Source organism: Musca domestica, unplaced genomic scaffold (assembly GCF_030504385.1).
Source record: "Musca domestica strain aabys unplaced genomic scaffold, Musca_domestica.polishedcontigs.V.1.1 35, whole genome shotgun sequence".
Classification (NCBI taxonomy): domain Eukaryota; kingdom Metazoa; phylum Arthropoda; class Insecta; order Diptera; family Muscidae; genus Musca; species Musca domestica.
The window spans coordinates 8,986,303-8,998,376 of record NW_026712315.1 but is presented as its reverse complement, the minus strand read 5'-3'; the positions used below and the strand labels follow the sequence as shown (position 1 = coordinate 8,998,376).

General features: G+C 35.6%; 1 protein-coding gene across 1 annotated transcript in view; it reads right to left on the bottom strand.

Annotated features, from left to right (window-relative positions):
- Positions 1 to 12,074, bottom strand: part of LOC101895015 (cyclic nucleotide-gated cation channel beta-3) — a 122,133-nt gene that overhangs the window by 26,374 nt on the left and 83,685 nt on the right. The window contains exons 5-7 of the mRNA XM_059125671.1: positions 8,960 to 9,111; positions 3,138 to 3,279; positions 1,766 to 1,903 (exon numbers count right to left, since the gene is read on the bottom strand). Of these exons, the coding sequence (XP_058981654.1) occupies positions 1,766 to 1,903; positions 3,138 to 3,279; positions 8,960 to 9,111 (432 nt within the window). The remainder of the gene's footprint in view (positions 1 to 1,765; positions 1,904 to 3,137; positions 3,280 to 8,959; positions 9,112 to 12,074) is intronic.

Here is a 12,074-nt window from a genome sequence, read left to right as displayed (position 1 = left end):
GAATGGCTGGAGCGATTTTGACAAATTTTGTCAATTCAGAATGCCCTCTTGGCACAAAGGAATAAACTCTAATAAAAAATACGTAAAATGATGCCAATAATGATGTTAAAATATATTTTGTAGTATTTTGTGACATTTTTTTATTTTTTCATATTTTTTATCGCATGCGATTTTTTCAAAGTGACTTATAATATTGAAGTGTATATTTTGTAATATTTTTTCACTTTACAACACAGGTTGGGGTTATTATTTATCATTCGATCCTCACGAATTTTTTCACAAAGGTAGGGTTAGTTAAATGGACCAGCAACTCAAAATGTTCCTGATTTTGCAGCCTTTATAAAGGCCACAAATAGAAACAAAAGGACACGAAATTTCGCATGAAGATAGAATTTAAGACAGCCGCTAAAATGGACCACTACTTTTGTGTGCAAAAATACCAACATTTCTTACAGGCGATATCCGAAATACACAATAGGCGAACTTCTGTTTTTTTTTTTTTTTTTTTTTTTTGTGCTAATTTCGTTGATGAATATAGCCAAATATCGTAGACAAGCAAATCATATAGATGAGTCTAAATTTGAAGACACAGATGGGCATTTTGCTTTTGGAGACGATCGCAAAATATTTAGGGGTTCAAATGAACCAAAAACAGAAAAAAAATTCCTGATCACACAATTGAAGCCAATCGATACGCCTGAGAAGATAGTTAAGCACAGGGAAGAATTCTAGCATTTTGGATGACCATTGGATTATATTTAGCCGTAAAATGGACCACAAAAACTAACAGCACGATGGAGTGCAAAAATAATGGGAAAATGTCCCCGGTCAAAATGCTGAGGGTAATATCTGCGCAGTGCTCCGTGACATAATTTCAAAAGGGAAATCTTCCAAAATGGATTTGAACATGAGGGCGCTTCTAACATATTGTAGTGTTGTAGGGTATCACGTAGGGTATCACCGCACGACTATAGCCTTTGCTTACTTGTTTTTTTATGTTTTTTCCTTATAAATGTATTTCCTTTTTGTAAATAAAATATGTTTTTTATTTTTAATTTTTTCAACAATTTTTCTTTACTACTTTCCATCTCTCTCTCTATCTCTCTCTCTGCAAAGCCAAACACCTTCCCTACAAGTAAATTTCACATACTTCAACCATCAGTTGGTAATTGTATTTGTATATCTATTTGAAAATTAAAATCACATTACAGGCACTACAACAACATCCAGTGTGGCATTGACAATATTTGAATGTAGGCTTTGTAGGCATAATATTGACTTAACAAGTTTGTGAGAGAATTACACATACACACGCACATCCAAAGAAACAGACACATACACTTGCATCAAATACATATGTAAATATTGGATTCAATAATGATAAAATTTCATAAACTTACAGTAGACACACACAATCATACATTTATATATAGATATGGGAAATATAAGTTTCGAAAAGTTAACACATTTATCAGACACTTAATAAAGAGAAGAAGAAGAGGAGGAATTTTGGGTTCTTTTTCTAAGTGAGTTGTTGTTGGGGATTGTTTGCAGGGGAGAATACGAATAGAGTTATAATTGGAAAAAACTAATTGTTTTTATTTTAATTTTTTCTTGAAAAAAAAATAGTAAATTATTAAAAATATATATATTTTTTGTTAAATAAATATTGATTTGAAATGTTCTTAATTTTTTTATTTTATTTTTGCTTGCATTGTATTGATCCGCCTGGCAGCCTAAAACTGATATTTACCAAGTTCTTTACCTGCTGTGCCCATATTTAATATGCTAATCTCTCCAAAATAGGAACCTGCCTTTAATGAAGCCATTACGGTTTTACCATTATCGGCCACCACCTGCAAGCGTCCTCGATTAACGATGTACATCTCCTTGCCCACCTCACCTGGATGGCGTTAATGCCGGACACCATCGACAGTTAAGTAGCCGAGCAGAGTTTACATTTGGGTGACGAGTTGATCGGCAGTATTTTTTTGTTGAAATTCATTTGACCGGATGTTATTGGTGGTGGTGGTGGTCGGTCGAACGCACAGACGGTTGGTTGGTTGGTGTTGCATTAAAAGTAAAGTTGGTAAGATGAATTATTAAGTGGTTTTTACAGTTTGCGGTGTCCACACAGCCAGGTGATTTATTGAGCAATTTGTAAAAGTGTTCAGGGTGCAGAGGTGTGTGTGTATGAGTGGTTGAGTGTGCCAAAGGTGTCCACCATCACACATTGGGTAGTAGCAGCAAAGTTGTTCCATATGTGGTTGTTGTTTGTTTATCCATGAGTTTGGCCCGTGCAATTCGTTTAAGTAGATTTTCGTTATTTTGGGCGTGTCATCGAGCCCATGTGGGCAAAATGAGTGGAAAGTGATTGCATATCACCAACACAAACCCACCAATTTCAGCCATATTAAAAAAAAACACATGCACACACACATCGCCACATAAGCACACACACACAACGTCATACAATCAACATGGGAAGTTTTATCCCAGTAGTATGGCAAGCAGCACGAATTCGTTTCATATATTCAACAACACCCGTCGAGTGTTAAGTTGTTCCAATGTCCCAAGTGTCAGCAGCAGCCCAGCCAGAGCCAAGGCATGTGTAATGTACACACACATACATCGATAATTCATGGAACGTAAAACAAAGTTGTTGTCGTTGTTAGTGATATGAATGAAGTTGGCGAGCAGCAGCATCATGATGTTATGAAATTGTGTTTGGTATTGGCCAGCCAGCCAGTTGTTGCACATTCCAAAATCCACATCAACGAGAATTGCATTAAATTTTCAGTGGATAAATATTTCGAAAAAAAAGCAAAATCAAAAAAAAAAAAAGAAGAAAAACAAGAAGAGACAAGAAAATCCAACAAAATGGTAAATTTACCCCCAATTTTTCGTTATTGGATCCATCACACAGACAGTTCATTGAGATATTGATGTTTGCATATATATTTATTTATTTATTGAGAAAAAAAAAATATGGGAAAAAATTAAATAGAATACAGAGAAAAATAAAGAGAAATACAATTTAATATATTGCCAAGAAAAAATGTGCGTTCACAACACACACTCACATCGATTTCAATACAATTTTCTCATCGAGGCAAACAACTTGTTGGATAACTTACCTTTGCGACAAATATAGTCACCGGGTGAAAAGAGCACCGGACGCAATCGTAATACCAATTCACACAGGAAACCAGCTTCGGTATTTTGAAAAATCTCCACTCTTTTAAGGGTATCTAAATGGACGTTAATTGCTATTTCAGCCTATGGGATGCCACACAGAAATTGAAACACAAGCATTGGCAGCGGCAATTAGGGGGGTGATAAAAAATAGTGGATGAAAGAAAAAATAGAGGAAGTATTGTTAGTAGATTTTTGAATGTAGTTGTCATAGATCTTTTTTACTTGATAATACAAACACATATATGTGCATTTTTACAGTAAATCCTATATCAAGTTGAATGGAAAACCAGTAAAGAAAGTCTTAAAGTCAGGCGGGGCCGACTTTATGAGACCCTACACAACTTTGATAATTTAGTAGAGCTCTACATAACAATTTAACAGTTTCTATGGGAGAATTCAATCATACACACTATGATTATAATTGTAATTAAAAGTTCAAAGGGAGAAATCTTCACCAAATTTGATATTCTAGCTTCTAGACTCAATTTAGTGATAAGCGCCAAAATGCATCCCATTTGGACAAATATTAAAAGTTTGGTGCACAATAAAATGTAAATCGGACGAAGTTATATATGGGAGCTACATCCAAATCCGAACTGATCTCGATAAAATTTCGCAAAAATATTTCTGTGCTGTATTTGAAATATTTCACTGAATATCGATGTTACGGAGTGCATATTACGGCTATGGGTAACAAATATAACAAATCGGATGAACAATATACATGGGAGCTATAGCTAAATCTGAACCGATCTTCACCAAATTTGACGTACTAGCCTCTAGACTCAATTCGGTCACAAGTGCCAAATTGCTTTATTAAATGTTTGGTGCACAATAAAAAAGGTAAATCGGACGAAGCTATATATGGGAGATATATTCAAATCTGCACCGATACAATTTTTGTTACAGAGTGCATATTACGGCTGCGGTGGACAAAAATAACAAATCGGATGAACAATATATATTGGAGCTATGGTTATATCTGAACTGATTTCGATCAAATTTGGCAAATCTGGTTGTATGTACAAAATTTCGTATTATTCGGGCTGATTTTACACGTTCGGTTCACAATAAAAGACAAATCGGACGAAGATATATATGGGAGCTATATCTAAATTTTTACCGATTATCTCCTATTTCAATAGGATTGGTCCTTGGGCCAAACAAATGATTTGTGTCAAATTCCATCAGAATCGGGTAATTTGTTTACAAAAATACATGGACAGAGGGACGGACATACATAAATCAACACAGAATGTGATTCAAAAGGAACTATGGATCTATCTCGTTTCCTTTTGCCTGTTACTAATATATGCCCAAAGACATTATACCCTGACCACCTTGTGTTTTTTTTTTAATTTTATTGAATGAAAGCAAAAACAGTCGGAAACAGCATCAAATTTTAGAATAAGTTTAGGATTATTCGAATTGTTCACCTTTGGCACGAATTATGGCCTTCAAACGAACAATGAAACCGTCACACGCTGCCCGAACATTACTCTGCGGTATTTTGACCCATTCCCGGCGAAGCCCTTGCTTGAGGTGATCGACACTTTGGTATTTTTTAGTGCCAACCTTGCTTTCCAAAGTTCTCCAGACACAATAGTCCAACGGATTGGTATCCGGAAATTTTGGTGGCCATTGTGCGCTGGAAATGGAGCGAGGAACCTCATTTTCTAACTATTTGTGGGTGGCGCGTGCTGAGTCCTGTTGCAATGTCCATGGTCTGCGGCCAAAATGTTTGCGTGCCCAAACAAACTGATGCCACTGTCGATTAATATGAGCGGAGAGCGACCATCGGATGTTATGGCGGCCCACACCTTCACCATAGCCGGCGCTTGAGTTCTGATGGCCAACTGAAAGTGCACATTTTCAGCTGAGCTCTTTGACAAGTAAACAGGATCATTTTGTTTGTTTACAAACTACTGGGCAACGAATGTTTTCTCATCGGAGAAAACCAAATTCGGCAGTTCACCACTTTCGGCCAAGCGAGCAACTCTTTAGCTCTTTTGAGTCTATGTTCTTTCTGTTGCGGTGTAAGTCCTTGCACTTTTTGGAATTTCTATGGCTTCTCCCCGAGTTTATTTTTCAATATTTGCCAAATGGAATATTGCGATATGTTCAGCTCGAGAACCACTGCGACGCGGGTTTCGATCAAGTCGGTACTTTACTTTTTGAACCATTTCTGCTGATGTGGCTGTTTTCTTCCGTCCACTTCCTTGATCAGTATCACGGTAACGAGCGATGGTACGAGACACAAAGATGTTATTCACATTTAAGTGATGGAGTGCTCTAACGATAGCCACTTGTGGTTTTCCAGCTAAATACAAAGAAATCACACTATCACGCTTGAATTCCGTCAAGAATAGCTTTTTTTGTACGCTTGCAAACAATATAATGAGCTGTCAGTGGAATAATTTTAACAGCTGTCGAACGAGTGACTTAATAATGGCAGCAGTCTGAAGTTGGTTACACTTTTTTCATCTCACCCTGTATACAAGGCCATGTTTTTAAAGAGAAGGGAAATTTTGTGCTGGGAGGATGAGGAAAACACTATTTTTCTTTGCCGCCTGACAAAGACTTAGGCTGTGGTATACCTTCAAACAATCTCAAATGACTCTACTGTGTACTTTATTAACGCATACATACATAGATATACCCAACACACCGGTCATCCCTGTATACACGTATGTTCGGATGAAAGACATGTGTGTTGCTGAACTGCTAATGACATGGCTTGAGGATATCATGATTCTAGTAACTATTTGACAGTTTTGCTTTATTTCTGTTGTTGCTGTTGTTGTGGTTAACACTCATCTCGTGTCACTCTTCGGGACAAAACAAAACTGGAAATAAGGTAAACAAGATATCTAACATGGAATACCAATTATGGGTAGCATTGAACCATATGTTTCCATTGAGTCGGTTGATGAAGAACAATTAGTTGCTTTCGTTTATCGTTTTTTTTTCCGGACATACTTTCACCCAAACACACATACGAGGTGACAAGGCATTTTGCATTTTTGGCCAAAAAATGTTCAATGCTGTGAGACGGCCATGTTGAAATGCAATCATAGAGCAAATGTAAGGGCTTGCAGGGGCGAAATGTCTGTGAACATTTTCGGAAACAGGAAGCATGGCAAATTTTATACGATTTTGTGAGTTTCATGTATCCTATTCCTGCGCAGCATTAAGATACCGCTTAAAGTTATGTTGTTTTATTTTTAATAGTTGTGTATTTTTATGCCCTACACTACAAGGTGGACAGGGTATTATATCTTTGTGCATTTGTTGGTAACAGGCAAAAACAAACGTGATAGACCCATAGTTCCTTTTGATGATCTGCATAGAATCACATTCTTAGTCGATTTATGCATGTCCGTCGGTCTGTCCATGTATTTTTGTAAACAAAGTACAGTTCGCATTTATTGCCCTATCCAGATGAAATTTTGCACAAATAATTTGTTTGACCCAAAGACGAACCCTACTGAAATTGGAGATAATCTATCAAAATTTAAGTATAGCTCCCATATATATTTTCGTCCAATTTGCTTTATATTGTGCACCAAACTTGTAATATCAGTATGTATCAAATAGTATGTAATTTTGCACGTAGGACCCGATTGGGCCTGAAAATAAGTATGCCGAATCGGTAGAGATATATATATAGTTCCCATGGATATTGTTCGATTTGTTATTTTTGTTCTCCGCAGCCGTAATATGTACTCTGTACCAACGATATTCAGGGAAATATATCAAATATAACTCAGAAATACCCCTGCTTATTTTTATCGAATCGCTTAATATTTGGATATATCTCCCATATATATCTTTGTCCGATTTGCCTCATATTGTGCACCAAACGCGTAATATTTGCCCAAATGGAATAGAATTTGGTACTTACGACCAAATTGAGTCTTAAAACCATTATTTCAAATTTGGTTGGAAATCGGTTCAGATATAGCTATAGCTACCATACATATTGTTCATCAAATTTTTTGAATTTGCCCTGCATACCCGTCATATGGGTATGCAGTAGGAGAAATATATTAAATACAGCTCAGAAATGCCTTTGACAAATTTTATCGAGTTCGGTTCAGATTTAGATATAGCCCTCATATATATCCTTCCGATTTCAAGTTAATTGTGCACCAAATGAATAATACAAGCCCGAATTGAAAAGGCGCAAATGCCTCGACAAATTTAGCAGAAATTCAGAAGAGGATATTCCTCCCATATATTAGTTCCTTTGAACTTTTAATTATTACTATAATCATAGGTGGTTGATTTAATCCTCACAAATTCCGCAATAAAACTTTTGTTTGTTATGTGAAGCTCTACTAAATACGCAAAGTGGTGTAGTGTATCATAAAGTCAGCCCCGCCCGACCTTAAGACTTTCTTTACTGGTTTTAGAATAAAATTTGGTTTGGTCTGACAGTTCGTGTTTCCCAATAAATGGTGATAACGATTCTACGTCTTAAGTTCGTTGTGTTTTTATACCCTACACCACGAAGTGGTCAGGGTATTATGTCTTTGTGCATTTGTTTGTAATAGGCAAAAGAAAACGAGACAGATCCATAGTTCCTTTTGATGATCTGCATAGAATCACATTCTGAGTCGATTTATGCATGTCCGTCCATCCGTCCGTCTGTCCATGTATTTTTTGTAAACAAAGTACAGTTCGCATTTATTGCCCTATCCAGATGAAATTTTGCACAAATCATTTTTTTGGCCCAAGGACGAACCCTATTGAAATTGGAGATAATCGGTCAAAATTTAGATATAGGTCCCATATATATCTTCGTCCGATTTGCCTTTTATTGTGCACCAAACGTGTATCAGTCCGATCAGATTGGATCTGAAAATATGTATGCCAAATTTGATCGAAATCGGTTCAGATATAGCTATAGCTCCCATATATATTGTTCGTCCGATTTGTTAGTTTTGTCCTCCGCAGCCGTAATATGCTCTCTATAACAACAATATTAGAGGAAATATATCAAATACAGCTCAGAAATACATTTGCTAAATTTTATCGAAATCGGTTTAGATTTGGATATAGCTCCCATATATAACTTCGTCCGATTTACCTAGTATTGTGCACCAAATGTCTAATATTTGCCAAAATTGGATGAAATTTTGCACTTACGACCTAGAAGCTAGTATGTCAAATTTGGTGAAGATCGGTTCAGATATAGCTCCCATATATACTGCTCATCCGATTTGTCATATATGTTACCCACGGCCGTAATATGCACTCCGTAACAACGATGTTCAGGGAAATATATCAAATACAGCTCAGAAATTTTATCGAGATCGGTTCCGATTTGGATATAGCTCCCATATATATTTTATACGATTTCAAATTAATTGTGCACCAAATGGGCAATACAAGTCCGAATTTAAAAGATACAAATTCTTCGGCATATTTATCCCTTGGATTTTAAATTATACTTATAACATAGCGTGTATGATTGAATTCTCCCATAAAAATTTTTAATTGTTATGCGGAGCTCTACTAAATTAGCAAAGTGGTGTAGGGTATCATAAAGTCGGGCCCGACTTTCTTTACTTGTTTTTTTTTTTCACAAATCATATTTTTTCCAATTAAAAAAACTCATAAATTTAACAGGAACTTTAAAAAATACACTTTCAGAAAATCAGTTCATTTAGTTGACAAACCGCAAAATCAAATTTAATCTTCGCTTAAAGCCACGTATACTCACACGTATACACACATGTACAAAATATATATTTACCTTTAATTTATCAGGAAGACATGATACGGCACGTTCCTCGTCGGAACATTTTTGCGTCAGCCACAGGTAATCGAACCATTTGATGACCTTCACCTGCAGATGATTGGGCACACGTCGCATACGCATATACGTTTTCACGCCATCCAATTTCGCTATAAGTAGAATAAGACCAAAACCACACACACATATATATATATATATTAACCAAATATATTTTCCAACATACAGATATATGTATGCATGTACATATGTGTAGTATAAATAATTAAAAATAGCATAACTACAATAAATTATTATTATTAATTTTCACACATAAATTTTACTGTCCAAAGTTTTCACAAACATTTGTCCAGCAACTCGCAGTTATTGACAGCCTGACTGACCGCCAAAAACAATAATTAAAATATTTTGCCAGATTTTACCTAAACAAGAAAAAAACAACAACAACATCTAGCTTTGCATTCGATTACAGGTAACTCAGGTTACGTTTCATTTGCAAATTAATTTTAAATTGAAATTTTTGAGGTCTGTCCGAAACGTGTGAAAATTAGAACAGAATAAAATGGATAAATGGCATTTATACATGAACGGATTTGTGGTTATCGAAATATTAATGAATTTCTGGTTTTAAATATTAAATTCGTGTAGAGAATTTGAAATTCAATTTTGTTGAAAATCAATTTTGTTGGCGAGGGCTTTTTTAGATTTTAATTAGGCACGGTTATTTATAAAAAATATATATTTTTTATTTAATTTAATTTTTTTCTAGGAGCCAATAATTTTTAAACAGTTCAGGGATGACTCGTAGCTGCTATTGATGTCAAAACCTTTTGTATATCCTCCACCTTGGAATGGAGGGTATATTAACTTTGCAATACCATTTGTAACATCCCTAAATATTCATCGTAGACCCCATAAATTATATATGTTCATAAACAGCATAAAATCCTAAGTCGATTTAACGATGTTTGTCTGTCTGTCCGTCTGTCTGTTGAAATCACGATACAGCCCTCATTATTTGACGTAGACCTTTTAAATTTGGAAGAACATTTTGTATTCTGTTTTTGATGGTTGGTATTGAAAATGAGATACATCGCTCCGCGGTCCACCTCCCGATATTCGGTATTTTGATCATTTTTGCCACATTTTTTCACAGATTTGTCTTAAAATTGGTATTTATAGGGTATAGTGTGTTTTAGTTCGTATGGCGCAACATTGAAGTTATAGGTCCACGTTTTAGTATAGACCCCATACTATAGTACCTACGGATAAATGGCATTTAGATGATTTTTGCCACAATTTTCTACGGATTTGTCTAAAAATTAGTCTTTGTAGGACATATTGAGTTCTAGCTCGTGTGGTGAAACATTGAAGTATAGGTTCACGTTTTGGTGTAGCCCCCATATAACGGTACCTCCCGATATTCGGTATTTTGATGATTTTTGCCACTTTCTATCTTTGTAGGTCATAGTGGGTTCTTGCTCCGGTGGCGAAACATTTTATGTATAGGTCTACGTTTTAGTATAAACCCCATATAAAGGTACCTTCCGATATTCTGTATTTTAATGATTTTTCAGTGTGATTTTTAGGTATTCGGTGATTTTTAGGTATTTTTACCACATTTTTTCGCGGATTTGTCCAAAAACTTGGAATTTGTTGGTTATAATGGGTTCTTGCTCCGGTGGCCAAACATTGTATATATAGATCCACGTTTTAGTATAGCCCCCATATAACGGTACCTCCCGATATTCGATATTTTGATAAAAATTGGCGTTTGTAGTTATAATGGGTTCTAGGCCGTTAGCAGAACTTTGAATATTTAGTTCCACATTTTCCTAAAGCGCACATATAACTATACCCACCAATACTCGGTAATTTGATTATCCTAGTCACATTTACCCACATCATTGTTTCACATTTTGGTTTTTTAGAAGATTTGATAGATGACAATCCTTGATGTATAAAATTGCCTATAGAGATACTTTTATATAAAAATGTTTCCTTTACCCTAAGGTGGAGGTTATTGAAAGTTTAGCCCGCCCGGCCCGAGTGCACATATAGAGAAAGGATAATCCGATTTTACTCCAAACTTTGTATCAGTGTTATGTCAGGTGCGAAAATGAACAATATTGGTTCACTCCATCAAGTACCTCCCCCACAAAAGGTCAAAATTTTGAATAATGTTAACTCTTATAAAATATGAAGTTATATTCCGATTGTCTTCAAATTACACACACCACAATATTTTTATTAACCAAAGGTCTGGCGTGAAGATAAAATATATCGGACCACTCCTTCTGATACCTCCCCCACAAAGGGTCACAATTTTGAACTTTCATCAAGCTCATGCAAAGCGAAATTAAAAACTCATTCCATTCACCATTCAGACTTGGTACATCTCAATATTTCTATCAGCACAAGATCTGTTATAAAGATGGTACAGATGGGACCATTCTTCACGGTACCTCCCACACAAAGGGTCAAAGCTTCGAATAAATAAAACGATAATAAAATCCGAAATTTCGAAATTTCTTCTTATTTCACATGCCTAATTACTTCAACTAGCAAAAGATCTATTCCTTCTGGTACCTCCACAACAAAGATTCAACATTTTCAATATCCATGAAGCTGATAAAACGTAGATGTTGCACTTAAATGGTCTTCCTAGATCTGGAACCAATATTTCCCAAAGACCTATAATCTCTAAGAAGTGGCAAAAGATTAACATTTAATATTGGTTTTTGACTCAAACGCATCTATATGAGATACAGACATTTGACTTTATTCTTCAACGAAATAGTAAGAAGTGCGTCTTTCCTGTATTTGTGAATTCTCCAAAAAGTCTCTGGAATGGACATTTTCGTATTTTGTCTACAAAAGTTGGCAAACTATTTCACACATTGAATATTTTTGGATGGCCATTAGAAACTGCTTGGCTTTTGCAATGTCCGGTAACCCCCATTCAAATGTGCGTGAGGATCGGGCGATAATTACGACCTGCCGAAAATTTTGCAGTTTTTTGGTCCATTTCAATCCCTAAATATATGGCGATCATCTCCAAAAAGAGTAGGCTTCTATTCTGACCCTCATCTTATCCCCATGCAAAATTTCGTAA